Here is a 27,707-nt window from a genome sequence, read left to right on the forward strand (position 1 = left end):
CGCCAAGGTGACCGCGGGGGGCCGCGCCCGCCGTGTGCACGGGCGGAGCCCCGGCACCGGGACCTGACACCGGCACCGGGAGCTGACACCGGCACCGGGAGCCGACACCGGCACCGGGAGCCGACACCGGCACCGGGACCTGACACCGCCACGGGCCCCGGGACCCGACGCCGGGCTCCCACCCGGGCACCGCCCCGTTGGTGCTGCACCTCCCGGCTCCCCCCCTGGTACCGGGGGACGCGCACCGGCCCCGGTGGCTGCAAGCAGCGCCCCGCCGCCGCCGCAGCGCCGCTCCGCCACCGGCCGCTCCACGGGGCCGCGGCGTGCCCCTGCTCCACGGCGCCCCCCGGTCCCGTTACCCCCCCCCCGGTCCCGTTACCCCCCCGGTCCCGTTACCCCCCCCCCCGGTCCCCCCCCCCCCCCCGCGGTTCGCCCCCCCCCGCCCCGGTGCCGGTACACGCGCGGGGCGTGGCCACCGCGCTAAGCCCCGCCCACCCCCGCCCCCTAACCACGCCCACCTCCCCCGCCCCGCCCCCCGTCGCGCGGCGGTGACGTCTCGCCGGCGGCGCGCGCTGATTGGCGGAGGGCGGCGGGGCCTGGCGCAGGCGCAGGCGCGGCGGCGGGGGCCGGGTGCGCGGCGGCGGCGGCGGAGCGGGGCCATGGAGGCGGGCGGCGGCGGCGGGCAGAGCCGGGTGCAGGGCGGGCCCGGCTCGGGCGGCGACGAGAAACCCGCGCCGCCGTGGGGCAGGGAGCGGCGGGAGCAGCCGCCGGGGCCCGAGAAGGAGCAGGAGCTGGTGGGCGCGGGGCCGCGCTGAGTCACGGCGGGGGGGCGGCGGCGGCACCGGGCGGGCGGGCGGGGAGGGGGGGGGCTCTGAGGGCACCGGAGAGGCGTGACGTCGCCGGGAGGTGGTGATGTCACCGACGAGTGATGACGTCACCGAGGGGTGATGACGACCCCCCCCCACCCCGGCCCCGCGGGGGCGTCAGCGGGGGGCTCCCGGTGGTGTGTGTGAGGGGGGTGTGACGTCACTTCGGGGCTCCCCGCGTGACGTCACGGCGGGTGACGTCATGGGGGTGACATCACGGGGTGCCCCCCCCAACCCCACACGGCCCTCACCCCTCTGTCCCCCCCACCCCCCACAGTCGGAGGAGGACAAGCAGCTGCAGGACGAGCTGGAGATGCTGGTGGAGCGCCTGGGGGTGAGTGCCCGCCGTGGGGCCGCCCGGCCCCAATCTTGGGGGATCTGACCCCAAAACCGGCCCCCAAACCGGCCCCCTGACGGGCCGCTTCCCCCCACAGGAGAAGGACACGTCCCTGTACCGCCCCGCCCTGGAGGAGCTGCGCCGGCAGATCCGCTCGTCCACCACCTCCATGACGTCCGTCCCCAAGCCCCTCAAGTTCCTGCGGCCGCACTACGGCAAGCTGAAGGAGATCTACGAGAGCATGGCGCCGGGGGAGAACAAGGTGAGCGCTCCCGCCCCGCCGTCCCGTGTGGGCTCTGACTTGCCGGGGCCGTGCCTCTGCCCCCTGCCATGGCCGGTGCGTGCTCAGGGAGGGCACTGTGCTCCTGGGCTGCCCTCATCTCCGGGGGTTCTGAAGCTCTGGCGCTCTCTCCGTCTCCCCCCAGCGCTTTGCAGCAGACATCATTTCTGTTCTGGCCATGACCATGAGCGGGGAGCGCGAGTGTCTGAAGTACCGGCTGGTGGGCTCCCAGGAGGAGCTGGCGTCGTGGGGGCACGAATACGTCAGGTGGGCCTGGCTGGGAGCGGGACCTGGGAAGGACGGAGGGCCTGGGGGGGGATTTCCCTGGGATTTCCCCAGCTCTGGCCCCTGCAGGAACACGAAGCCCCCTTAAACACCACGAAGCCCTCTTAAACACCACGCAGCCCCAGCTGTCTGTCAGCAGCTGCTCTGTGTCCCTGGGCCAAGCCAGATTTGTGGTGGTGACCTCCTTTTCTCCCCGCAGGCACCTGGCGGGGGAGGTGGCCAAGGAGTGGCAGGAGATCGACGAGGCAGACAAGGCCCAGCGGGACACTCTCCTCACCCTGGTCAAGGAGATCGTGCCCTACAACATGGCTCACAATGCGGAGCACGAGGCCTGCGACCTGCTGATGGAGATCGAGCAGATGGACATGCTGGAGAAGTACATCGACGACAACGCCTACTCCAAAGTGTGCCTCTACCTGACCAGGTGAGGGGCCGGCGTGGGTACGGTTCTCCCGGCCCTGCTGTCTTGACGGGTGGCTCACCCTCGTGTCCGTCTGTCCGTCTCCTCCTCCAAGCTGTGTGAGCTACGTCCCGGAGCCTGAGAACTCTGCTCTCCTGCGCTGCGCCTTGGGCATCTTCCGCAAGTTCAGCCGGTACCCCGAAGCGCTGCGCCTGGCCCTGATGCTCAATGACGTGGAGCTGGTGGAGGACATCTTCACCTCCTGCAAGGACGTGTAAGCGGAGATTTAAATTTCCTGCCCTCCTGGGGCCATAGCATGGGGTGGTGGGGGTGCAGCTCCCCGTCCAGACGGATCTGGGTTGGATCCTGCCTCTGCCGAACGTTTCTGGGGGCTTGAGTGGAGACTTTTGTCCCTAAAGTCAGGATGGGCAGGAACAGATCATCTCTGGGCTGCTGTCGTGTGCCCCCAGAGGAGGGTGGGCGGGGGTGGGTGCCTGCTGTTTGGTCAGCCTGTCTTTGTGGCGGGGCTGGCTGGGGTCTGGGCGCTTGCGAAGCCTCTCCCCTCCGTGCAGGGTTGTCCAGAAGCAGATGGCCTTCATGCTGGGCCGCCACGGGGTCTTCCTGGAGCTCAACGAGGATGTGGAGGAGTACGAGGACCTGACGGAGATCATGTCCAACGTTCAGCTCAACAGCAACTTCCTGGCCTTGGCTAGAGAGGTGGGCGGCTGGCTGGGGAAAGAGCCCCGGGGCTGCCCCAAGCTGGGGTCTCCGGGGCAAGAGCTGGGAAGAGATCCTCTGTCCCCTTGAGGCCAGGCAGCACCTGGAGGGGCTGTCCTTGCACAGCAGCTGCCTGCGGCGCGTGGGCGCGGAGGTAACCGCTTCTCCCCCGTCTCTGCAGCTGGATATCATGGAGCCCAAAGTGCCGGACGATATTTACAAAACCCACCTGGAAAATAACCGTAAGGGCTTGCGTCGCGGCCTCGCTTGGCCCTGGCTGGGGGGCGTTGCTGTGGGTCCTGGGGCAGGCAGGCAGCCCGCTGGGGACCTCTGGCCCGGCACGGAGCTGGCTCTGCTGCCCGCCGTGGGCTCGGGCTCCTCCTTCCCCATCGCTGGGGGACAGATTCTCGCCTGTGTGTGTGGCGTGGGAGAGCTGCGCGGTGCGGCCGGGCTGCCCTGCTGCCTGGCTCACCCTGATGTCGCTCCCCAGGGTTTGGGGGCAGCGGCTCCCAAGTGGACTCGGCCCGGATGAATTTGGCCTCCTCCTTCGTGAACGGCTTCGTGAACGCTGCCTTCGGACAAGACAAGCTGCTGACAGACGACGGCAATAAATGGTTGTACAAGAACAAGGACCACGGTGAGAGAGGCGCCTGGGCAGGGGCTGGAGGTGCCCGGAGCCCTGGGGTTGTGACCCCGGTCCTTTCGGGGACCTGCTGAAAGCGGGGCCGTTGAGCACAGCTCCCGCGGGGCTGCCCCGTGTCCCTGGCCGCCTCCTGTCCAGGCAGGGCGCATCGACTGGGGGTGACGTGGGCTTTTCTCCCCTGGAACCCAGGGATGCTGAGTGCCGCGGCCTCGCTGGGCACCATACTGCTGTGGGACGTGGACGGGGGGCTCACGCAAATCGACAAGTACCTGTATTCCTCAGAGGATTACATCAAGGTGAGCGGTGCTGACCCCAGCCTGAGTTTTTTGGCCCCGTGGGGGGTGGGCTGTCTGCGCGCGGCTGCCCCTGGAGGGGCTGGGTGCCCGGCGTCCCAGGCCTTGGAGCAGCTCACAGCCGGGTTGAGGAGCTGCTGGGGAATCCCTGAAGCATTTTTGGGGTCCTTTTCTCGCAGAGCTGTGAGCTCAGCGCTGCTGAGCTGGCTCCGGCGTGGCGTTGCTCACTTGGTACCAGCTAGCCCGCCCTGTGGGGAGGGTGTAACCCGTGGGGTGATGTTAGTCACTGCCTGACAGCGAGCTCCGTGCCATGGTGGCTGCTGCGTGACGGCGCCTCTGTCTTGCAGTCGGGAGCCCTCCTGGCCTGTGGCATCGTCAACTCAGGGGTCAGGAACGAGTGTGACCCTGCCCTGGCCCTCCTGTCCGACTACGTCCTCCACAACAGCAACACCATGCGGATCGGAGCCATTTTCGGGTAAGGGCCTGCCCCCAGCCCCGCTGGCTATATGGGCGCTGCGGCTCCCCCCTAACGCTCCTCCGGGCTCTCCGCAGCCTGGGGCTGGCCTACGCGGGCTCCAACCGTGAGGACGTCCTCACCTTGCTGCTGCCCGTGATGGGAGACTCCAAGTCCAGCATGGAGGTAGGGAGCGAAGCAGGGGGTGGGCGCGTGGGGTCGCGCTGCCCTGCCCGGTCCCCGACAGCTCCTGGGGATGCCGGGGCTGTCCCGCAGCCCGCCTGGGCTCCGCGTGTCCCTGCTTGGCGCTGTGCTGTGCCAAACCACGACCTTGTTTTCCCCTTCTGAGCCACTCATGTGATGTGGGAGGGTGGGAAGCCGTCAGGTCTCCAATATTCTAAATTTCTGGAGGGACCGAGGGTATTCTGTGCCCTCCCTGAGCGCACAGCATCACCTCCTCTCCTTCTCCAGGTGGCTGGCGTGACCGCCCTGGCCTGTGGGATGATATCCGTGGGCTCCTGCAACGGGGACGTCACCTCGACCATCCTCCAGACCATCATGGAGAAATCGGAGACGGAACTGAAGGACACCTACGCCCGGTGGCTGCCGCTGGGTCTGGGCCTGAACCACCTGGGTAAGGGAGGGCAGCGCCAGCCGCCCCCAGCTCGAGCACCCCTCAGCCGCTGGGTTCTGACCCCCCGCGCTGCCCCGCAGGGAAAGGAGAGGCGATCGAGGCCATCCTGGCGGCACTGGAGGTGGTGTCCGAGCCCTTCCGCAGCTTCGCCAACACCCTGGTGGACATCTGCGCCTACGCGGGTGAGTTGGGCTGAGGGAGGCCGAGGGGGGAGCGGGTCCTGAGCCCTCCGTCCGCTGATCCCGGCCCGCCGCTCTCCCCCCCCAAGGCTCGGGGAACGTCCTGAAGGTGCAGCAGCTCCTGCACATCTGCAGCGAGCACTTTGACTCCAAGGAGAAGGAGGAGGACAAGGACAAGAAGGACAAGAAAGAGAAGGAGAAGAAAGAGAGCTCAGCCGACATGGGGGCTCACCAGGTGGGGGAATGCGGGGGCTGCCTCCGAGGGGTCCCTGGGCCCTTGTGGGATTGGAGCTGGGGGAAGGCAGCCCCAAGCTGGGTGCCCCGCTCCCCGTGTCCAGCTGGGCTTGGGGGGAGCTGTAGGAACCTGGCTTTGGGGCTGGGTGCTGCCTGCGCTCAGCACTCGTGTCCCCGCAGGGCGTAGCGGTGTTGGGCATCGCGCTTATCGCCATGGGCGAGGAAATCGGCGCCGAGATGGCCCTGCGCACCTTCGGTCACCTGGTGAGTGGCAGCGGGGGGACAACGCGGGGCTGGGCAGGGACCTGGGAATGGGAGGAGGGGTCTGGGGAAAACAGAACGCGTCGCTGTAGGCCTCGGTTAGCTGGGCGGTGGGCACCCCGAGGTGCCGGGACCCAGGGTTTAGCACCCACCTTCCCTCCCCCGCAGCTGCGGTACGGGGAGCCCACCCTGCGCCGGGCCGTGCCCCTGGCCCTGGCGCTGATCTCGGTCTCCAACCCCCGGCTCAACATCCTCGACACCCTCAGCAAGTTCTCCCACGACGCTGACCCCGAGGTCTCCTACAACTCCATCTTTGCCATGGGCATGGTGGGCAGCGGTAAGCCTGGTGGACAGCCCGGGGCACCTGGGGGTCCTGGGCGGGGGGTGGGGGGGACACCACAGCCCTGTACCCTAATTTCTGCCCGTGCCCCCTGTTCTCCAGGTACCAACAATGCCCGGCTGGCTGCCATGCTGCGGCAGCTCGCCCAGTACCACGCCAAGGACCCCAACAACCTCTTCATGGTGCGGCTAGCCCAGGTGACGGCCCCACGCTTGGTGCTTTTCGGGGTGGGGGGAAGGGGCAGGTTGGGGTTACCCACGTGGGGCGCAGGAGGCGGTGGCGGCCTCGGGGTGCCGCTGGCAGGGACCCTGGGAGTTGTCTCACTGCATCCCAACGTTGTTTTCTCTGCCCCGCCAGGGCCTGACCCACCTGGGCAAGGGGACGCTCACGCTGTGCCCCTACCACAGTGATCGGCAGCTCATGAGCCAGGTGGCCGTGGCGGGGCTGCTGACTGTCCTCGTGTCCTTCCTGGACGTGCGCAACAGTGAGTGCTGCGGGCTCGGGCACCCCGGGCACCCCTCCGCCCTGTGGGGTGGGTGCTGCTGGGTGCTGACCCTGCGCCCCTACCTCCTCCCCCTTCCAGTTATCCTGGGCAAATCCCACTACGTCCTCTACGGGCTCGTCGCTGCCATGCAGCCCCGCATGCTGGTCACCTTCGACGAGGAGCTGCGCCCTCTGCCCGTGTCGGTTCGGGTGGGACAGGTGAGGGGGCAGCCAGAGCTGGGGACGGGGTGCTGGGGGGGGCCCCCGCGTGCGTCCCCCGCGTGCGTCCCCCGCTCTTATCTCGCTTCTCCCTCGCAGGCTGTGGACGTGGTGGGCCAGGCGGGCAAGCCCAAAACCATCACCGGCTTCCAGACCCACACGACCCCGGTGCTGCTGGCGCACGGCGAGCGGGCAGAGCTGGCCACAGAGGAGCACGTGCCCGTCACCCCCATCCTCGAGGGCTTCGTCATCCTGCGCAAGAACCCCAACTACGACGTTTGAGCTGGGGCGGGGGGGGCTTGGGGGGGTGGGAAATAGGCGGTGTGGGGAGGGTAGGGGTAAAACTTTTTTTTTTTTTGTTACCGAGAGTTGAGGAAATAAAACTCTGTGGACACTCGTGCCGCTGTGTCATCCTGGTGCTCTGCTCCCGGGGGGGGCGGCTTGGCTTTGCGCAATGCCCTGCGGGGCTGGGTGAGCCTGGGTGCTGCTGCCCCCGGGGTGCTCCTTCTCCCCGGGGCTGCAGGGGAGAAGCCCCTCCTGGATCCTAACCCCCCTTGTTCTGTTTTCCCAAACCCTGCCATTCTGTATCCCAAACCCCACAGTTCTGTTTTCCCAAACCCTGCCCTTCTGTTCCCAAATCTGTTCTGTTTTCCCAAACCGCATTGTTCTGTTCCCAAATCTGTGTTCTGTTTTCCCAAACCCTGCCACTGTATCCCAAACCCCACAGTTCTGTTTTCCCAAACCCTGCCCTTCTGTTCCCAAATCTGTTCTGTTTTCCCAAACCGCATTGTTCTGTTCCCAAATCTGTGTTCTGTTTTCCCAAACCCTGCCACTGTATCCTAAATCCCACTATTCTGTTTTCCCAAACCCCGCTGTTCTGTTCCTAAATCTGTGTTCCGTTTTCCCAAACCCTGCCACTCTGTATCCTAAACCCCACAGTTCTGTTTTCCCAAACCCTGCCACTCTGTATCCTAAACCCCACAGTTCTGTTTTCCCAAACCCTGCCACTCTGTATCCTAGATCCCACTATTCTGTTTTCCCAAACCCTGCCGTTCTGTTCCCAAACCCCTGCGTTGTGTTTTCCCAAACCCTGCCGTTCCCTCTCCCAAACCCCACGGTTCTATTTTCCCAAACCCTGCCCTTCTCTTCCCAAACCTCCCCCTATGGCGCTGCCCTGGGGGGGACCAGGAGAAGGGGTGGGGGGGGGGGGGGGGGCTACCTAGCTCCTGGGGGAGAGCGAGCAGGGCGTGGGGGTGGGGGCCCCAGGGGCCGGTGCTGAGCGGGGCCCGGCTCCCGCGGCTCCCGCAGGTTCCCGCCGGCGCGCCGGGCGTGGCCCCGCGGTGGGCGTGGCCCCCAGACGGACCCGCCCACCGCTCCCTGCGCACCACGTGACGCCCCCCCCCTTTCCCCCCCCCCCATCACGTGCCTGGTGCGGCGGCGGCTTCAGCGGGCGGCGCGCCCCGCCCCCTCCCTCCCCTCCCTCCCCCCCTCCCCTCCCCGTGGCGCGCCCGGCCCCGCCCCGCCCCCTGCGCGCGGCGCGGCCCGGAAATGGTGGTGGCGGGGCGCCGAGCTGCGGCTGCGTCGGGCCGCGCGCGCTGAAGGAGACTGAAGGTAACGGGCGGGGGCGGGGCGGGCGCGCGCCGCGGGGGGCGGGGTGGGGACGGCGGGAGGGGGGGGGGGGGGGGGCGCCGGTACCGGGTCCCGCGCGCGCGCGCCGCCGCCGCCGCCGCTCCCGCCCCGTGCCTCGTGCTGCCGGGCCCCGCCGGCACCGCCGCCGCCACCACGTGGGCGCCGCCCCGCCGCCGGTGCCGCTTCCTCGGCTTCCGCGCCTCCCCCCCCCCCCGTCCGGTTGTCCCCCGGTGCGGTGCCCGCACGGTGCTGCCCGGTCCCGGTGTGTCCCCCCCCCACGTGTGCCCCGCGCCGCCGCCGCCCTGCCGCCGCCGCGCACGTGCTGCCCCCGCCGGGCCCCGCCGCACGTGGTGCGAGACCCCCCCCCCCCCCCCCTCCGCCGCCTTCCTCCGCCTTCCTCCTCATCCTCTTCCTCGTCCCGGTGCCGCCGCGCCCGCCGGTGCCGGTGCACGGCGGGGCCATGGCGGCGGCCGGCAGTGACACGTGTCCTTGGCAGAGGCCGCCGCCGCGGGGGGGAGCGGCCCGGTGGATGCGGCACCGGGCACGGCGCCGACATGCTGAAACCCTCCCCCCTCCCCCCTTCCTTCCAACCGCCACCTCCCGGTAAAACCGGGCCCGGGCCCCGCCGCCCGGCTCCGCTGCCGGCCCCTCCCCGCTCCGCCGGGCCCCGCCGGGCGCCCCCCTCCGTCCCGCCCGGCCGCCAAGATGGTGCCGGCGCCTGGGGCCTGCCCGCACAACCGGCAACCGGGCCCCCCCCGGGGCTCACCGGGCTTCTCGGGGGGGGGGCTGCCCCCGGTGCGGCGGCTGAGTCAGGCCCCGCCGCTGCCCGCAGCCCGGCCGGTCGGGCAGGTCCCGGGGCTGCGTCAGCCACCGGCGCCGCCACCGCCAGCCCCGGCCCTGCCGCCGTGCCGGCCGTGCCCGGTGGAACCGGCTCCGGCAGCCCCGAGGCGCGGGAGGAGAGCCGGGGCCGGGCGCGGACGGACGGACGGACGGACACGGCGGTGGGGCTGGGGGGGCCGCCCGGGTGGCGGCACCGGCACCGGTGGCCAGGCCTCGGGAGGCACCGAGCCTGTACCGGGGGGCACCGGGGGGGGCACCGTGGCGGAGGTCCCGGGGTGCCCACGGGGTTGCTCCGTGGCCGGGCTGCTCGCCCCGGGGGGCTTCCCCAAAAATCCTCACCCGGAGCTTGGCGAGACCCCGGGAGGTGCCGGGATCCCCGGTGGCCCCGCCGCCACCGGCACGGGCAGGGCCCTTCCCCCTGCGCAACACCGAAACCGGCGTCTCCGGCACGGGGCGGGCGGCACCGAGCGGCTCCCGCTGCTGCCACCCCCCCGCCGTGCTCCCCGGTCCCCTCCCGGTGCCAGCTCCGTGCCTGGCACCGGGCATCGCCCAGCCGGCACTTCCCGGATGCCGGAGCCGTGCCGGGGGGGGGTGTGCGGGGGGGGTCCGTGGCGGGGCGGCCGTGGGCACCCCGGTGTCGCCGTGCCCGTGGGTGGGGTTTTGGTGCTCCGGGGGCTGGCGGCGCTGCACTGCAGCACGCCTGGCCGGCCCGGCACAGCCTCGTGCTCCCGGCGGCCCCGGCGGCAGGCCGGCCCCGGCGGCCTCTCCGCGCGCCGGCAGGGCTGCAAGGCTGATTTTTTTTATTATTATTATTATTTTTTATTTTTTTTCTTCCTCTCTTCCTCCCCCTCTCTTTCCTCCTTTCTCTCCCAAGTCACTCGGATGAAAGGTCTCTGCAGGCCCGCTCAGTCGGCCCAGGTTTTTCCCGCGGGGGGGTGAGTATCGAGCTCCGTGCCGGGGGGGCCGCGTCGCCCTGTCCCCTCCGTGCCTTTGGAGTTCCTTCCCCCCCCCCCCCTCCGTGCTTTAATCCCTTCCTCCCCGCTGGTTTTCGAGCGGCCGGTGCCAAGCACCGGGCTGCCTTTTTAACGTGGCCGCTTCCCGGGCAGGGGGTGCTCAGCACCCTGGGTGAGTGACAAAGACGGGGACGGGGGAGCGTGGGGGATGCCGAGCCCCCAAACCGCAGCAGGATTGATCCCCGGGCTTACGGCTGGGGCCACCTGCGAAGGCTGTGATGGGCCCGGCACCCCCCAGTTACGGGGGGGCGGCGTGGAGGTGTGGGGGGCCGGGGCGCAGGGCCTGAGGATCCGGGGACGGATCCTGCCTGCGGTGCTGGGCCACGAGCTCTGACAGCACCGTGCGGGGTGGCGAGGTGGGCGGCGAGCTCCCCGGTCCGCTATGGGGTACGGGGGACCCCTGCTGGGCTGCGGGGCCGGGGGGGCGCCTCCCCCCCCCCCCCCCCCCCACCTTCCTGCCCAGGCGGCCTTTGCACTGGGGCGGGGAGCGCGGCACCGGGTGCCAAGTCCCTCCCGGGACCCGGCCGGCGTCGGACGGGCAGGGCACGAGGGTGGCAGCCCCGGGGGCCGCGTCCCCGTGGGCAGAAGCGGTGGCGGCGTGGGGACGGGACGGGACGGGACGTGGGAGCTGCTCCCTGCCCTCCCCGGTAGGCGTTTGCGGCGGGGACCCAGCGCCACCGGCAGGAACAGGTTTGGCCGGCCGGGGGAAGCGTTTTGTAGGTCAGCCGGGGTGGAGCCGGGCAGGGGCTGACGCCGGGGTGCCCCGGCGTCAGCCCCTGCCCGGCTCCACCCCGGCCCCCCGGAGCTGGGTGGTCACCGGCGATGGGTGTCCGCTGCTGGGCACTGCCCTCGTCCTCCCCTCTCCCCGTGCCCGTGCCCTGGATGCGGCCTATCGGGCACGGCACGGCTCTGGTTTTACCCCCGGGGTGGGGTTTAGGGGCTGGATTTGCCCCCTTTTAGGGGCTGATGCGGACAGGAGGCGCGCGCAGGCTGGGGTGCTGAGGGTACGGTCCTCACGGCCGCTGTCGCTGTGCCCGCAGATAGCGAGGGGACCCTTATGTCCAACCACATGAAATGAACAAAGCTCCACAGCCCACAGGAGGAGCCCCGACAGCCCCGCACCCTGCCCCTTCTCCTGGACTTCCACAGGTAACAGCCCCTCCGGCAGCTTTTGGGGTCGGGGGGCGCCCGGCTCTGCCTCCCCGACTGGGGACTGGGGCCGTCGGGGTGCCGTGGTGCCGACCCGTTCCCTCCCTGCCTCCCTGCAGTCGACGTTCCCACCCGGTCAGACGGCACCTGTGGTTTTTAACCCGGCACCGACCTCACAAATGAATACGCCTTCTCAGCCGCGACAGGTAAGGGGTTTGCCCCAGGAACGAGGGGGTTCGGGGGGCTCCAGGGGCCGCTTGGGCTCCTCAGCAGCCCACGCTCCTCTCTGGGGGTCACAGGGAGCCTGGTCCTGGCCCACGGGGCCGTTGCGTGTCTGCAAGGGGGATTGCGCCCAAAATCTCGATCGTAACGTGCCGTCTGGGGACCTCGTCCCTCCCTCCCGGCCATGGGGTAGGGGGGGGACGGCTCCTGCCGGGGCTCCCACCGAGTGACTGCTCTTCTCTCCTTCCTCCCCGTCCCCGACCCTCGCTCTCCTCCTCTCTCAGTTTCCAGCAGGGCCTCGTGCTATTCACCAGCAGGTACTAACCAGCCCCTGCCCCGCATGCTCAGCGCCCGACACTGCGCAGAAACACCCCCGGGGAACGAGGGCGGCAGGCGGGGAGCTGCGCCGAGCCCCCCGGGGGGGGCTGGATGAGGACTGGGGGGGCACCCTCTCATTTGGATGTGCCGGGGGGGTTTCGCTGCAGTGTCTCCGAGCTCTTGCATGAAGCCCGGCGCATGCGGCTGTGCCTGTGCTAACCCAGGCCTCTGCTTCTGCCTGTACCCTCCTCCTCCTCTTCCTCTTCCTCCTCTGTCTCCCTCTGGGGGGGTCTCCCAAAGCCGCAGCGGTGCCCCGGGGTGTCCCCGTGCCGTGCTGCTGGCCTGTCCCTAGCCAAGGTGGCACCCCGGGGGTGGCTTTGTGCCGTGCCCCCCCCTCCGAGGCTGTGCCGGGGCTGGGGCCTGCGGAGGTGGCTGGATGTGGCCCCCTGGTCCTGCCCGTGTCCGTCCCACCTCGTGCGGCCTCTGGGAGCACAACCGAAGGCCCTGGGCCTCCATCGGCCCGGGGGGGGGGGTGCTGCTGGGGACAGGCCTGGCCACGGCCTCGCTGTGCTTGGGACCCCCGGCTCCGCAGGGACCTCCGTGGGGGCCGGCAGGGCTTTGAGGTGCTCGGCCCCCCCCCAGCACGGTTGGGTTTGGGACGTGGGCACGGGGCGAAGGGCTCCCCGCTCTCCTGTGCGTGTGTCCGTGCCTGTCCCCTCGTTACACGCCCCGACCCCGACCCGGGGGCTCCTCTGGGGGCTCCTCTCCTATCCCACAGCCCCGGCCTTACGCTGCCGCCCCTCCTGCCCCCTCTGCCACCCGTGCCCCGTCCCGGCGTGGCGGCGGGTAACTCCTCTCTCTCTCTTTCCCCTCTCCCTCTGTGCGCTTGCTAACAGGGAGGATTCAGGTCTCTTCAGGTAACGCTTCCTCCTCGCCCTGGGCATGGTGGCGAGGGGCCGGGGGGGGGAACGTGCGCAGGTCCTTCCTCCCCAGGGCCGCGGCGTCCCCCCAAACCCGCAAGGTTGCTGCCGGGGAGGGAAGGAAGGAGGGAGGGAAAGCAGAGGGTGAAGGGAGAGCAGCGGCTGAAGGGAGAGCGGGGCAGGACTACAGGTCCCGGCAGTCACTGCGAGCGCCGGCCCCGGTGCGAGGCACGCCGGGACCCGCCGCCGAGCTGCGTGCGGCCGTGGCCGGGCTCCGGGCGCTGGCGCTGCCGGCCCCGTCGGGCTGGGAGGGGGCTGCGCCGGGCATGAGCTGGGTCGGATGGAGCCAGGCGGCCCCCCAGGTGCGTTGGGGCTTTGGGGGGGGGGGGGGGGAGACGCACACACACACCGGGGGGGGAAGGATCCGTCCCGGCGGGGGGAATAAGGGGGGTGCTGCCCGCTTAAAATCTCCGCCCGGCGCCGCTCCCTGTGCCCGGGGTGGTTTTTGGGGGGAGGGGGGGGGGGGCCCGCTGGGGTGCGGCGGCGGGCGGGCGGGTGGGTGCCGGTGCCCCCCGTCCTCACGCCGTGCCCCCCCCCCCCCCCAATCTCTCCCGCAGCATTTCTACCAGAACAGGGCCCAGCCTCCCGCCAGCGCGTCCCGCGTGCAGAGCAACACGACGGCCCGGCCCGGCCCTCCCACCCATGTCTATCCAGCCGCTTCCCAGGTGATGATGATACCCTCCCAGATATCCTACACGCCTTCCCAAGGAGCGTACTACATCCCCGGACAGGTGAGGGCCGTGCCTGGGGGGGGGGATGCACCACGGGGATGTTGCTCGGGGTTGGGTGGAGGGCGTCCCCCGGGCTCTCCAAGCTCCCGCTGACCCTATTGGGGTGTTCCCACCTCTGCATTGAGGCTGCAGGCGGTGCTGGCCGCCCCCCCCAGCCCCTTTGGGGTGCCGTGGGCAGCCCCCTGATGTGGGGTTTGGGGGTACGCCTGCGCCCTGCGGGGACGTAACCAGCCTTTTCTTCTCCTCCCCCGTTGCAGGGCCGCTCCACGTACGTCGTCCCGACCCAGCAGTACCCGGTGCAGCCCGGCGCCCCTAGTTTTTACCCTGGAGCCAGCCCCACGGAATTCGGGACTTACGGTACGGACCGGGGGGGGGGTTGCTCTGCTCACCGCTGCCGTTCTGTCCGTAGCACCCTGCCCCGTCTGCTCCCCTGGCTCTTGGTTCCCCGCAGCCCCCCCGGTTTCGTGGGCTGAGCACAGACCCCTCCGTCCCCCCCCCACCCCGGGCTCGGCGAGGTGTCCCCTGTGACTATTAACACCTTACAAACCGTTTTGGGGCGCAGGGGGCCGTTCTGCATCCCCCAGCGCAGCACCAAAGGCCGTGCGTTGTGTCCCATCCATCCATCCGCCCCCCCAGTTCCCAAATCGGGGTCGATTAATGTTTAACCGCCCCGGCAGAGCGACAGGCCAGACTTTATCCCCTGCTCCCCCCTCGGCTCAGCGGGAAGGCAGCGAGCAGTTGGTCAGAGCTCGCCGCCTCCCCGGGCCAGCTGCAGCCCCCCGGGGGGCTGTGGGGCCGGGGGGCTGTGGGGGGGGGGCTGTGGGGTTGCGGGGCTGTGGGGCCGGGGTCTGGGCAGCGGCTGCTCCGTGCCTGCCCTCTCCCGGAGCTGGGGAGCGGTGGTGGAAGCGGCCCCCCCCCCCCTCCTTCCCCCCGCTCGCATGTGGCCACCCGGGCTGTGACTATATTTAGGCTTGGTCCGTCCCGGGAGGCCCGGCACACGCAGAAATGTGAGCCGAGGCCTCCGGCCCGGCCCCGGCACGGCAGCAAAGCAAACCGGGGCGGAGATGGGTTTCTCCTGAGCCAGGTACGTGCCCGTCCTGCCTCCCCCCGGGGTCCCGGCAGCCCCCTCGGAGGGAGGAGGCGGCCCCAGGCGGCGCTCAGGCCGGCGGCTGGCTGCACCTTTGTGCTCGGAGCTGGGGCATCCCGCGGGAGCCCCGGGCGGTTTTGTCCCCCCGCCTGCGGCTTCGGGGTCCCCTCCTTCCCCTGGTTTTGGGGTGCGAGGCCTTTTTGGCGCCCCTGCTCCCCCCAGCCTAGCCCCGGGGTCCTCCCCGCGGCCCCGTCGCTTCCCACCACGCGCTGCCTCCTGCCCGTGGGGCCACCCCGGCCTGCCCTCTCCCTCCCGCTCCCCCCGGGGCAGCCGGGCTGGCCCCGCAGCCCTCCTGGGCAGAGGAGGGGTGCCCGGCACGGGGCCGGGGCATCTCTGAGCGAGCTTCGGGCTCGGCACAGCCGGGAAAGTGCTGGAGCTGGGAGGAGGCCAGGGCCCAGCTGCCCCTGTCCCTCCCCGCGCTGGCGCCCCTGTCGCGGTCGCTCCCTGCCTGGCCCACGCCGGCCCTCCCGTGCTCTCGGGGGGGGGGGGATGCTCGCGGATCCTTTGGGACGGGAGCAGCGGCTTTTGGGGGCCGTGCCAGGCCCGGAGCGGGGCCCAGCGCTGCCTCCAGCCCCCCGGCAGCGCTCCGTGCGCCCTGGGATCCCTGCGGGGCGCCCGAGCCCCCCCCCCGGGCCGGGGTGTGAATGAATGGAGGGTGCGGACGGGGCTGCACGGAGCCGCCCTGGGGCTGCTGGCCCGGGGGAGATAAGGGAGCGGGCAGGAAGGCAGCCGCCTGCCGAGCCGTGGCTCCCGTGTGTCTGGCCATGGCCCAGCGTCCCGGAGGGGCCGGTGGGCACGGCGAGCGCCCTCGGGGCACGGGCTGGGTGTGGGGGCGGCGCGGGGACGCCGTGCCTCACTTCTGCCTCACGGGGAAGGAATTCGGGCGGGCCTGTCGGGCGGGTTGGGGTGAAGCCGAAGCCGGCCCGGATGCTACCGGGGTTCGCTGGAGGGAGGCGTGGGTTTTCCCCCCGGCTCTCGGCACCCCCCCTCGTGTTTTGGGGAGCGGGCTCGGTGGGTCTGGCCCGGCGCTGCCTCTGACGCTGTCTCTTCCTCTCCGCCAGCGGGGGCTTACTACCCGGCCCAGGGGGTGCAGCAGTTCCCGGCGGGGGTCCCCACCGCCCAGGTCATCGTGAGCCAGCAGCCGCCGATCCCCCCGAAACGAGAGCGCAAGACGGTAAGGAGCCGGCCCCGTGCCTTGGGGGGGGGGGGACGGGGACGGGGACGGTGCCAGCCCCCGTCCCGGTGCCCGCGGTGCCGTGCGGGAGGAGCGCGGGGCCGCGTCCCCGGGCCGGGGGGCTCGGCGGGTGCCGGCGACCTTGGCCGTCCCGGCGGGCGGCGTTGTGCTGAGTCACGGCTCCCGGGGGGGCGGGGGTGCCGCGGCTGCCAACTGCTGTCTGCTCCCGGAGATGCCGGCGCTCGGAGGCCTCGCGCGGGGCCTATTTATAGCGGGGAGACGAGCGGCCGCCCGCCCGGCCCCGCGGTGCAGGCTTGGGGGGCAGGGGGTGCTGCGGGGCCGGGGGGTTTCCCCGGGGGGGTGCTGATGGAGGGGCGTCGGAGCCCCCCGGGCTGCGCTCCTGCCGGGTGTGTTTGGGGATGGGAGAGCAAGAGCCTTGGGGGGCTCCTCTGCGCCCTGAAACGGGGTCCGGGATCCGCGCGTCGTGCCTGCTCGCCCCGCAGCAGGGGCGCGCCGTGGTGCTGCTGTGCCTACGGCAGGTGTGGGGCTGGCAGAGCCCCAGGCCCTGGAGGTGATGCCCAGACCAGCGCCCGTGACACCCCGAAACGGCTGGGAACATCCCGCTGGCCCCGGCTGCCTGGCACGGTGCCTTCCGAGGCTCGCCCTGCCCTGCGCTGTCCCTTCCTGCCGGGCATCGGGGCAGGCACCCCTCCACTGGGCGCTGTGCCCCCCAGGGAGGGGAGATGGCACCCGCCGGTCCCCCAGCTGTGTGTTGTCAGGGCAGGCGTGGCGCTGAATGAGCCTCTTGCCTCTCTGCTCAGAGAAGGGGGTGTCCTGGGGGTGTCAGGCCCAGGGAAAGGGGGAGGCGCCGGGTGCTGTGCCCCCCACCCCGCTGACACTTCCCCCCCCCCCCCCCCCTCCGCTCTGACCCCTGGGCAGATCCGGATACGAGACCCTAACCAAGGCGGCAAAGACATCACTGAAGAAATCATGTCCGGAGCGAGGACCTCATCTACCCCCACCCCTCCCCAGGTCAGCGGGCCCCCGTTTCCCAGCTGGGGTGTCGGGAGGTGCGCGGGGCCCCGCTTAACAACTCCCTGTTTGCGCCCCTAGGCTGGAAGCGGTTTGGAGCCCCAGGCCAACGGAGAGACCCCTCATGTAGCAGTTATTGTCCGGCCAGGTACGTGCGTGTGCCCGGGGGTGGCTGTGCGGGGCGTGCAGCCAGTTCCCCTGGGGCTTGTGAGGTCTTTCCCCAGACCCGGGGACCAGCGGCCCCAGTGTTGGGTCCAGGAGAGTTTATGGGGGCTGCCTTTGCTCGCCCTGGCTGTTCTCTGAGCGTCGAAGGACCCGCGTTGTCCCTGTGCCACGTTTGTCAGCTTGATGTGGGTCGGCACGTCTGTCCCTTCCCTTCCTGCTGGGATCTAGAGGGGATCGGGGCGCAGCAGGGGATTGGAGCCCCCCCGTTAACGCTGCCCCTCTTGCAGATGACCGCCCGAAGCCCGCGCTGGTGGTGAGCAAGCCCGTCTCCCTGGAGCCCAGCAAGTCGGCGTCCCCATCGCCTCCCCCTCCCCTCATCCCCGAGGTGGAGCCCGTGGTGCTCTCGGACGTGACGCTGGTGCCGATGGAGCCCCCCGTGGATGCGGACACTAAAGTGGAGCAGGGCGAGGCGCCGCCCGACCCGCACCAGACGTTTAGCGCCATCACTACAGTGCCAGGGGCCGCGGAGCTGCCCCTCCTGCCCCAGCCCGACATGGACACGGCGGCCGCGGCGGAGGAGGAGGAAGGGATGGTGGAGGAGGGGGAGGAGGAGGAGGAGGAGGAGGAAGAAGAGGTCGCCATTCCCCTCCCGGAGCCCACCCCGCAGGCGCCTGTGCCACCCGAGGTGCCGCCGGCGCCCGTCACCCCCCCGCTGCCAGCCGTGCCCCCGGCGCCGGCCGCGCCGTCGCCGCCGCCGCTCGTCGTCCCGCAGGCCCCCGAAGCGCCCGCCAAACCCGCCTCCCCCAGCCCCCCGCCGCCCCGGGAAGAGCCCTGCCCCGAGCCCGCCGCCCCGGAGCCCTCCGCCGAGGCCAACGGGGTCTTAGAGGAGTTGCCCGAGCCCCTCCCCGAGGCGCCCGCGTGCCAGCCGGTGCCCGTACCCGTACCCGTGCCGGAGCCCGTCCCGGCGCCCGCCCCGGCCTCCCCCATCGCCCAGCCCGAGGAGCTGCCCCTGCCCAACGGGGTGGAGGGCGCCGGCAAAGCGGAGCCGGGCGAGGAGCGGCCCGAGTCGGACGTCAGCCCCATCTCGGAGCCCGAGGAGCCGGCCCAGCCCGGCACCCCCACCTCCCCCCCGGCGGAGGAGGAGGAGGAGGAGAGCGAAGGCCCCGCCGAGGCCCAGGAGCGGAGCTCGAGCCCGGCCCCTGCCCCTTCACAGAGCTTGGAGGCGACCGTGCAAGGTTCAGGACGCTGGGCTGGGGTTGTGGGGTGCCCCGCGGTGGGTGGGGGTGCCTCAGTGGGGTGCCGGGCACACGGGGAGGATGTGGGGCATGTGGGTATGGGGTGTCTGGGTGTCAGGAGGGGGAGATGTCCGGGGAGCACATCCAGAGGGGGTGCAGGAGTGCGGGGTGCGGGTTTGGGGGTGTCCCGGCTCATGAGGGTGTGGGGCACGGTGGATGTGTACGCGGTGCCTTACGTGGGGGTGTGGGGGGGGTATCAGGGTGCTATTTGAGGCCGTCCTGAGCCGTCTGGGGGCGTGGGGAGGACGTGGGATGCGTGCCGTGCACGGATGGAGATGTACTTCGGAGGGGCCGTGAGATTGTGGGGCGTTCGTTCTGCGTGGGCGCGTGGGAAGTACGCGGGGACCCTGGTGGGAAACGGGGAGCCGTGGGCTTGTGGTGTGGGGGGAAAGATGTTCCCTGTTATTTTATTTTATTTTGTTTTTTTTTGAAGCGCTCGGCGCAGGTGTGTGACTGTTGGTGGGGTGCCCTGGGGCTGGTGGGGGCGATGGTTTATGGGGTGTACCCGCACAGAGCACCCTGCAGGGTGCAGAGGTGTTCCCGGGAGCACGGCTGTGTGCGGTGGTTTATAGGGGGTGCCGGGGGGGGGATCGGGCGTCGTGGGAGCACCGTGTCTGGAGACAGAGGTGCGTAGGGGGTGTCACCATAAGGGACACCCTACACGGGGACGGAGGCCCCACGAGGAGCCTGGGGGCTAGGGCAGGGAGTGGACGTGGTGCCACAGCGAGGAGGGGGCAGCAGGGCGGGTGGGGGTCCCTGTGCCGTGGGGCGGGTGGGGTGCGTGGGGCCGGCAGGGTGGGCACGCAGCGTGTTTGGGGACAGGCTGTGCTGGGGAGCGGTGGGACCGCGTCCCCGTGAGCCCCTCGGTGTTACTGGGGCCTCGCTGGTGACCCTGGAGTGTGCGGGGGGGGGACTACATCAGTGCCTGGCCCTCACGTCCCTGCCTCCCCCGCCAGTCGCCGTGTCGGTGCCAAAGAAGAAGCGGAGGATGAAGGAGCTGAACAAGAAGGAGGCAGTCGGCGACCTGCTGGATGCCTTTAAGGAGGTGAGCGTCCCGAGGCGCCCGGGGGTCGCCCAACGTCCCTCTTGTGATGAACTCTGCTTTGTGCCGTCGTGTCTGGGCCACTGATGCTCCGTGATGGTATTGAGGATCTGAGGGGGACGGGACGCCTGGTGTGGGGCGGAGGGGACGGGACTGGCCTCGCAGCGTGACCGCCGTGCCTTCCCGTGCAGTCTCAGATCAGCGACAGTGCCTCAGAGGCAGAAAACAAGCCTCCCCCGTCCGCCCCTGCCCGTGAAACAGAGGACACGGCCCCCGCCCGGCCCCAGGAGGAGTCGGAGGAGACGTGGGAAGAGAAGGAGGACAAGCTGGCCCCGGAGAAGGGCAAGGCAGGGGACCAGAAGTACCGCTACAAGGAAGGTGAGCTGCGCCTCGGCCCCAGAGACCTCTGCTGGGAGCCGCCACCTCGGGGTCCGGCGGTGGGGAGGGTGGCGGGTGGCAGGGTCCGGCTGCCCTCAGCCTCACGAGTTCCTCATCTTGTCCCCAAGCCTGGCACGGGGTAGGGACGGAGGGTCCTGTGCAGGAGGCAGGGAGCTGGTGCCGGCAGGCTTTCTATCTAAGGGTGCCGTCAGGCTTTCTGTGTAAGCAAACAGGGTCGTGCTCATGATTTGCCAGGCTGGGGCAGCTCCGTAGCTGTCTGGATCCCACCTCGCTGCTCCCCAAGGAAGGTACGGGGCCGCATCACGATCCCCCTTTTTCTCCCCGCCGCAGAGCAATGGAAACCATTGAACCCCGAGGAGAAGAAACGATACGACCGGGAGTTCCTGTTGGGCTTCCAGTTCATCTTCGCCAGCATGCAGAAACCCGAGGGGCTGCCCCAGATCACCGATGTGGTGCTGGACAAGGTTGGTGCGGTCCTGGGAAGAGGGGTAGGGGGGTTGGGCAGCTCTGCTCCACGCCGTGGCAAGGCTGGGCTGGGCAAGGACCTGCACCCGCAGCGAGCCTCGTGCGTGAGCAGAGCCCGGGGGAGGTGTGGGGAGCACCGCTGGGGGATATTTTTCCAGTTCCTTGTCCCGGCGCTGAGGCTGGGGGATGGATCCATCCCGCTCCTCTGCCCCCGGGCATCCTCAGCCCTGTGTACCTTCGCAGGCCAACAAGACCCCGTTGCGGGCGCTCGACCCCATCCGCCTGAGCGGCATGAACTGCAGCCCCGACTTCACCCCCTCCTTCGCCAACCTTGGCCGGCCCGTCATGGGCAACCGGGGCCTGGTGAGTATCTGCCCTGCTCCTCCTTCCTCCCCCCTCTGCCTCTCGGTGATGATCAAGCCTTTGAGCTGCTGTGTCTGGGCCACTGATGTCCGTGATGGAGCTGAGGATCTGAGCGGGCGCACGGCGGCCGATCCTGTCCCCCCCCGAGGGGCTGGAGCAGAGAGCTGAGTTTTTTTTCTCCCCGTGTCAGCCCTCAGGCTTGGGGCCCCGCCGCTCCCAGCAGAGCCAGAGGAAGGAGCCTCGTAAAATCATTGCCACTGTGTCCCTCAACGAGGACGTCAAGCTGAACAAGGCCGAGAAGGCCTGGAAACCTAGCAGCAAGCGTGCCTCCGAGGAGGAGGATCCCGAGAACATCAAGACGCAGGTGGGCGCTGGGACGGGCAGGCGCTGAGCCTGGTGCCCTCAGGGGGTGGCACCCCCTCTTGGTGACCCCGTTGTCCTTGCAGGAACTGCTCCGCCGCGTCCGCAGCATCCTCAACAAGCTGACGCCCCAGATGTTCCAGCAGCTGATGAAGCAGGTGATGGAGCTGTCCATCGACACGGAGGAGCGGCTCAAGGGCGTCATCGACCTCGTCTTCGAGAAGGCCATCTCGGAGCCAAACTTCTCTGTTGCCTATGCTAACATGTGCCGTTGCCTTATGGGGGTGAGCAGGGGCCGGGGGGCTCTGGTCTAGCTGGCAGGGGTTTGTGGAGGGGCTGTGGCTGAGGATAGGGTGTTAATGCCTCTGTGTGATGGGGAACTCACCGTTAGGGTGAGGAAAACGGGGTGTGCGGCTGGAGGGCTGAGCCCAGAGTCGTGGCATGGCGGCATGGAGGTGTAGGGTGGCTTTTCCCTGCTTTGGGCAACACCCAGGCCTGCTGGCTTTTGGGGGAAGACGCAACTCACGCTCCCTGCCTGGGCTCTGCCTCTTCCTGCAGCTCAAAGTGCCCACGACAGACAAGCCCACGGTGACTGTGAACTTCCGCAAGCTGCTGCTCAACCGCTGCCAGAAGGAGTTCGAAAAGGACAAGGACGACGACGAGATCTTTGAGAAGCGGCAGAAGGAGATGGACGACGCCAGCGCTGTGAGTTGGGGCGGGGGGGCTGCAGCTGGGGGCTGCCGCGGCGTGCCTGGGGGCTGGGGGCTCTGACCTGCCCCCTTGTGCCCCCCGCAGCCCGAGGAGAAGGCCCGCATGAAGGACGAGCTGGAGGAGGCGCGGGACAAGGCCCGCCGGCGGTCCCTGGGCAACATCAAGTTCATCGGAGAGCTCTTCAAGCTGAAGATGCTGACGGAGGCCATCATGCACGACTGCGTGGTGAAGCTGCTCAAAAACCACGACGAGGAGTCTCTCGAGTGCCTTTGCCGCCTGCTTACGACGATTGGCAAGGACTTGGACTTTGAGAAGGCCAAGGTACTCCCTGCCCTGCCCTGCCCTGCCCTGCCCTGCCTGTAGGAGGGATGTGACCGTGACTCTGTCCCCCTGCAGCCCAGAATGGACCAGTACTTCAACCAGATGGAGAAGATCATCAAAGAGAAGAAGACATCATCCCGAATCCGTTTTATGCTACAGGATGTAATTGACCTCAGGCAGGTAAGGCACGTGGCCAGCTGTCCCCAGTGCTGTCCCGTGGAGCTGCTGGCTCGTGTCCTCTGAGCGCCAGCAGCCTGCTGGGGACACAGAGGTGGGTACGTGAGCTGTGGCCAGCCCCGGAGACACCATGCTACGCCCCGGCCCTTGGTTAGCATGGCAGCGGTAGCGGGCACACAGTAACTGGCAGCTGTTTAATGCAGAGGAGCTCCTCAAACCGAGCCCTTGAGCGCCAAAAGCTGCCACAGTACGCGGGGAGCTGTGGTGGCTGAGGTGGGCTTCGGGGGCTGGACGGGTAGGAAGGGGGAACGTCTGTGCCTCCGTCCTTCAGCCGTCTGAGTGCCCCCTGCCCTCCTCCCCTGCCCTCTGCAGCACAGCTGGGTGCCGCGGCGAGGAGACCAGGGCCCCAAAACCATCGACCAGATCCACAAGGAGGCGGAGATGGAGGAGCATCGGGAACACATCAAAGTGCAGCAGCTCATGTCAAAAGACAAGAGGAGAGGACCGCCCGGGCCGTCCTCCAGCAGTGAGTGCTTGAGCTCCGGGCCGCCGGGTGCAGGTTGCTCCTTCTGGGCACGAACCGAGGCCGGGCTGTGCCTTACTTCCGTGCCCTTTGTGCCCAGGTGGACGCAGCAGCCTGGTCGCGGATGACGGCTGGAACACGGTGCCCATCAGCAAGGGCAACCGGCCCATCGACACCAGCCGGCTAACGAAGATCACCAAGGTGAGCCCGGGGGAGAGCCCGGCACAGCGAGGGCGGCTGATCCTGGCCGGATCCTGCCCCCCAGCCGTGGTGCTGGGCTCGCAGCTGACCCTCGTGACCCTCTTTCTGCCCGCAGCCTGGATCCATCGACTCCAACAACCAGCTCTTCGCGCCGGGCGGGAGGCTGAGCTGGGGCAAAGGCAGCAGCGGGGGGTCGGGCGCGAAGCCGGCCGACTCAGGTAGGCGGCGTGGGGCTGGGACCCTTCCCCTGGCAGTTCCTGCACCCGGGGACGTGCCGAACTCTGAGACTCCCCTCTTTTCACGCCCAGCATCTGATTCAGGGCGACCGGCCACGAGCACCTTGAACCGCTTCTCAGCGCTCCAGCAGTCCACCCCTGCCGAGAGCCTGGAGTCCCGTCGCGTGGTGCAGAGGTGAGCGTGTGCTGCCCGCGTCCTGGCGCTGCCCCGGTGGGCTGGGGTGTGCGCAGGGCAGGGGGGAACCCCCCAAATCGGGCAGTGGATGTGCAAACAGCAGACTCTGCCTAGGCTGGAGTTGTCCTCTCTGCCAGGATGGGGCCTCGGGGGGAGCTCGGTGGAGTCAGCGGGTCCTTGCAGGCAAGGCTGACCCCACCTGGTGCCCCCAGAAATGCAAGAGCAGGGCTTCCTCCCTGTGGTTTGGCACGTGGAGGGCCACATCTGGGTGCTGAGCACAGTCTGGGGGGTCCTGGGGGCAGGCATCTGTTGATAAAGTGGGGGGAATCCTGTGGGGGCTGCTGGGGTGGTCAGAGCTGGAGCGTGAGGTCCCTGGCAGAGGTGGGTCTGTTCGGCTGGGAGGAGAGAGAGGCGGGGTGGGGATCTGCAGCCTGCAACAGGGAAGGTGTGGGGAGGATGGAGCCAGGCAAAACGGGGATTCTCTTACTGTGAGGGCAGTCAAGTCCTCGAGGAGGCACTGGAGAGGGCTGGGGATTGGGGTGAGACAGCCTGGCCTCGTGTAGCTCTGCAGTTTGGGGTCAGGGCGGGTGGCAGTGCCCCTGTTCACCTTGTCTCCTTCCTCCTCCCGCCCAGGAGCAGCTCCAGCCGCGACAGGTCAGAAAAGGCCGGGGACAGAGGGGACCGGGAGTCGCGTTCGGAGAAGGGCAGCGACCGCCTGGAGCGTCCCGACCGGGGGGAGCGGGGCGAGAGGAACAGGTCCGCCCTCACCAAGAGGAGCTTCAGCAAGGAGACGGAGGACAGGAGCAGGGAACGGGAGAAGCAGGGCGGCCCCGAGGCCGTGCGCAAGGCTGCTAGCATGACAGAGGAACGGGACCGGAGCCGAGAGCCCAGTGAGTTGGGGAGGAGGGGGGGTCCTCGGGGTCTGGCTGCGGGCTGAGCGCCGGGCGGCGCCTCATCCTCGTGCTCTCCTCAGTTAAACAAGAGCCAGCAGCTCCCGCAGCATCGCCCAAGCCCACGCTGTCGGAAGAGGAGCTGGAGAAGAAATCCAAGGCGATCATAGAGGAATATCTGCACATCAATGACATGAAGGTGAGAGGAGCGGGTGGCCGGGTGCAGCATCCTGTGGCCCCCCTAGGATGCCGTCCGCTCCCCCGGGCAGCGGTGCTGGTGGTGCCGGGGTGAGGAGGGGGAGCCGGGGCTGTCCCGTGGGACGGCGCTGACCCTCCTGTTCCCGCAGGAGGCCCTGCAGTGCGTGCAGGAGCTGGGCAGTCCCTCCTTGCTCTACGTTTTTGTGCGGAACGGCATCGAGTCCACGCTGGAGAGGAGCACGATCTCCCGCGAGCACATGGGGGTCCTGCTGTGCCACCTGGTGAAGGCGGGCACGCTCTCCAAGGAGCAGTACTACAAAGGGTGAGGGACCGAGGCAGCCCGCCTCCCCAGGCGCTCTTTGCCTGGCTTTAAATCTGCCCCAGAGACCTCCCGAGGCTCCTCCCAGCCGAGGGCACGGAGCCTGCTGGATCCCAACTGGATCCCAACGTCCCACCTCTGCCCTGCAGGCTGCGGGAGATCCTGGAGATCGCAGAGGACATGGAGATCGACATCCCGCACATCTGGCTGTACCTGGCCGAGCTCATCACGCCCATCCTGCAGGAGGAAGGCATCCCCATGGAGGAGCTGTTCAGGTGAGGGCTGCGGGGCTTCTTTTGGGGTCCCGGAGCGGGTCCTGGGGCCACGTCTAACAGCCCTGCTGCTTGCGCCCCGCAGGGAGATAACGAAACCCCTGGTGCCCATCGGGAAGGCCACCACGCTGCTGGTCGAGGTGCTGGGCTTGTTGTGCAAGGGCATGGTAAGTGCGGGGGTGCTCACGGAGCTGCCAGCTCATGGGTTTGGGGGGTTAGCAGGGGGTGGGGGTCAAACCCCTCTGCGTCGGGGGCATGGCAGTGCCCCTTGGTGCGTCGGGGAGCCGGGGGCAGCCGGTTGTGGGATGGGGAGCAAGCAGCGCCCGGGGCTGACTCTGGGTTTTCTCGCAGAGCCAGAAGACCGCAGGCAAACTGTGGCGGGACGGGGGCCTGAGCTGGAAGGAATTCCTGCCTGAGGACCAGGATGTCAACAAATTTGTCACAGAGCAGGTGAGGGGCCATGTGGGGACCCCTAGCCCTGCTGCCGGCGGCGTGGCGTTCCCCCTGTGCTGCCCCTGACAGCTTCTCTCCCCCAGAAATTGGAGTACACGATGGGGGACAGCTCGGACACGCCGAGCTGCAAGGAGCTGACCTCGGAGGAGCTGTGCAAGCAAATGGACAAACTGCTGAAGGAGAACTCGAACAACCAAAGAATATACGACTGGATCGAGGTCAGGGTGCGGGCAGGACCCCTGCGGGGGCCCGGGGGCACCCTCGTGGCTCAGCCCTGGTCTTACAGCCCCCATCTCGTCCCTCCCGCAGGCCAACCTGAGCGAGGAGCAGGTCTCATCCAACATGTTTATCAGGGCCCTGATGACGTCCGTGTGCCATTCAGCCATCGTCTGTGAGTGGGGCTCGCGGCGGGGCGAGGCGGGGGCCACGGGGGGGGGTCTCGCTGCCCCTCCCTCAAACCTCCTCTCCTGCAGTTGAGAACCCGTACCGCGTCGACGCCCTGGTCATCCGCAACCGGGCCAAGCTGCTGCAGAAGTACATGCGGGACGAGCAGAAGGAGCTCCAGGCGCTCTACGCCCTGCAGGCCTTGGTGGTGAAGCTGGAGCAGCCTCCGAGTGAGTGTCAGGGGACGGCGGGCCCGGGGACGGGGGTGGCAGGCGCGTCCCCCCGCTGCCAGGGGGCGGAGGGAGGGATGGATGGATGGATGGATGGTGGCTGGGGAGTGGCAGGGATCCCTTCCGTCTCCCCCCAGACCTGCTGCGGATGTTCTTCGATGCCCTCTACGACGAGGACGTCATCAAGGAGGAGGCCTTCTACAAGTGGGAGTCGAGCAAGGACCTGTCGGAGCAGCAGGGCAAAGGGGTGGCCCTCAAGTCGGTGACGGCGTTTTTCACCTGGCTCCGGGAAGCCGAGGACGAGTCGGATAACAACTGAGCACCCGTGAGGAGGAGGAGGAGGAGGAAGGGGGGGGAGAGAGCGGGGGGCACCCCGGGGTGCGACTCCATCCCCTCCCAGCCCCGACCCCCTGGACTTGCTCTCACACTGGGGTCTGGGGACCCGCTGCGCCCCCGGCGCCCCCCCTCTCGTTTTATTTCTCCTCTCCCTCCTCCCCCCCGCCCCGGCTCCGCGGGCCAGGCCCGTACTGGTTTGTCACGATGATAACGGATGGATGCTGACGGAGGTGGGTGGCGCTGGGGGGCCGCTCCGGGGCCCTCCTTTTACCCCCCCCCCCCCAGCACAGGCACCCTGGGGCACCGGGAGCGGGGCCGAGCACCCCCAGGCTCACGTCACGGGGAAGGGGGACGGGATGGGGACACGCTTCCACCCCCCTCTCCTCTCCCCCCTCCTCTTCCTCCTCCCCACTTCTTGCTGAAATATAGAGATATATATATATATAAACTTATTAAATTTGGTTTGGGGACAGGAGTGTGATTTCTCCCCCTCCCCTGTCCCCCCTATTCCTCCATCACTGCCTGGAGCCCCCCCCCCCCCCCGAAGGTTTTTTATTTTAAATATAAATCATTCCCCTCCCACGCCAGCTCCTGCTATGACACCTGGGGAGGGTGCTGGGGAGGAGGGGGGGGGGTGACCCCTTCTCTCTGGGCCAGGCTGAGTCCCTGTCCCCCCCCCCCAGAGCCCCCAGCCTCCCCTCAAAACGTTCAAGGCCACAATTGGGCAAGCGACGGGGCGGCCCCGCATCCGCGTCCCCTGTATTTATAGAGCGCCGGATGTGACGAGCCGCACGTGTAATTATTAAAACAAGGATTCAATTACTGGTCACGTGAATTTGTAAATAATTTTTTTTTTTTTTGCCTTTTTCTTTTCTTTTTTTTTTTTTTTTTTTCTTTATGGAGTATTTAATTGAAGATTTAAAAAGGCATCTTTTCACCTTAAAACTGGAAATAAAAGAACATTGCTAAATAACGCCCCGTGTGCCGCTGTTGCCGCCCGGCCCTGTGCCCTCTTGTCCCGTGTCCCTTGTCCCTTGGGCTGGCGGGGGCACCCCGAGGCAGACGGTAGGTACCCCCACCCCGGGGCTGGGAGGGAAGGGGCGCTCAGCTCTCCCGGGGTTGGATGTCCCTCCGTGTCCCCCTCCTTGCCGCCTCAGTGTGGTGTTGGGGATGGGGGGATTGTCCCCCAATGTCCCTTTTCTTGTCCCTTTTCTTGTGCTCGGGGCAGTTGCGGGGTTCTGCCCGCGTCTGGGCATGAAAGGGAGAGGGAGGGATGGACGGTGGGGGGATAAATCCCTTGGGGGCTTTGTTCTCGGCACCGTCCTGGCGTCT

General features: G+C 68.8%; 2 protein-coding genes and 2 non-coding genes across 13 annotated transcripts; all 4 read left to right on the plus strand.

Annotated features, from left to right (window-relative positions):
• Positions 1-636: 636 nt before the first annotated feature.
• Positions 637-7,024, plus strand: PSMD2 (proteasome 26S subunit ubiquitin receptor, non-ATPase 2). The gene is made up of 21 exons (XM_067002686.1): positions 637-794; positions 1,144-1,200; positions 1,301-1,465; positions 1,629-1,750; positions 1,968-2,192; positions 2,284-2,442; positions 2,741-2,885; positions 3,067-3,127; positions 3,376-3,522; positions 3,718-3,824; positions 4,169-4,296; positions 4,374-4,461; positions 4,747-4,909; positions 4,990-5,091; positions 5,178-5,323; positions 5,503-5,586; positions 5,752-5,920; positions 6,026-6,120; positions 6,281-6,407; positions 6,507-6,625; positions 6,725-7,024. The coding sequence occupies exons 1-21, from the start codon at positions 660-662 to the stop codon at positions 6,905-6,907; spliced, it is 2,727 nt and encodes a 908-aa protein (XP_066858787.1). The 5' UTR covers positions 637-659; the 3' UTR covers positions 6,908-7,024.
• Positions 7,025-8,107: 1,083 nt separating this feature from the next.
• On the plus strand, positions 8,108-27,204 carry EIF4G1 (eukaryotic translation initiation factor 4 gamma 1). Of its 10 annotated transcripts, XM_067002673.1 has the most exons (35): positions 8,144-8,236; positions 9,969-10,029; positions 11,148-11,256; positions 11,376-11,462; positions 11,763-11,795; positions 12,693-12,713; positions 13,334-13,507; positions 13,765-13,864; positions 15,716-15,828; positions 16,768-16,860; positions 16,942-17,008; positions 17,313-18,260; positions 19,277-19,365; positions 19,554-19,740; positions 20,092-20,225; positions 20,452-20,589; positions 20,780-20,953; positions 21,036-21,233; positions 21,508-21,654; positions 21,745-21,981; positions 22,057-22,161; positions 22,531-22,684; positions 22,782-22,882; positions 22,998-23,100; positions 23,191-23,293; positions 23,927-24,183; positions 24,267-24,382; positions 24,531-24,703; positions 24,850-24,975; positions 25,058-25,139; positions 25,324-25,422; positions 25,509-25,643; positions 25,735-25,816; positions 25,899-26,039; positions 26,177-27,204. In XM_067002673.1, exons 3-35 carry the CDS (start codon positions 11,182-11,184, stop codon positions 26,356-26,358), a joined length of 4,974 nt encoding a protein of 1,657 aa, XP_066858774.1. In that variant the 5' UTR covers positions 8,144-8,236; positions 9,969-10,029; positions 11,148-11,181; the 3' UTR covers positions 26,359-27,204. The 10 variants fall into 10 exon arrangements, with proteins under 10 accessions (XP_066858773.1, XP_066858776.1, XP_066858778.1 ...); XM_067002672.1 differs by lacking the exon at positions 9,969-10,029 and having other exon boundaries at positions 8,108-8,236; XM_067002675.1 differs by lacking the exon at positions 9,969-10,029 and having other exon boundaries at positions 8,108-8,236; positions 23,203-23,293.
• On the plus strand, positions 19,404-19,480 carry LOC125184418 (small nucleolar RNA SNORD66). Its single transcript, XR_007168381.1, has one exon. It is a non-coding gene; the product is annotated as a small nucleolar RNA SNORD66 (small nucleolar RNA).
• LOC125184419 (small nucleolar RNA SNORD66) lies at positions 20,630-20,705 on the plus strand. Its single transcript, XR_007168382.1, has one exon. It is a non-coding gene; the product is annotated as a small nucleolar RNA SNORD66 (small nucleolar RNA).
• Positions 27,205-27,707: the final 503 nt, after the last annotated feature.

The sequence above is a fragment of the Anser cygnoides genome, chromosome 9 (genome assembly GCF_040182565.1).
Source record: "Anser cygnoides isolate HZ-2024a breed goose chromosome 9, Taihu_goose_T2T_genome, whole genome shotgun sequence".
NCBI lineage: Eukaryota > Metazoa > Chordata > Aves > Anseriformes > Anatidae > Anser > Anser cygnoides.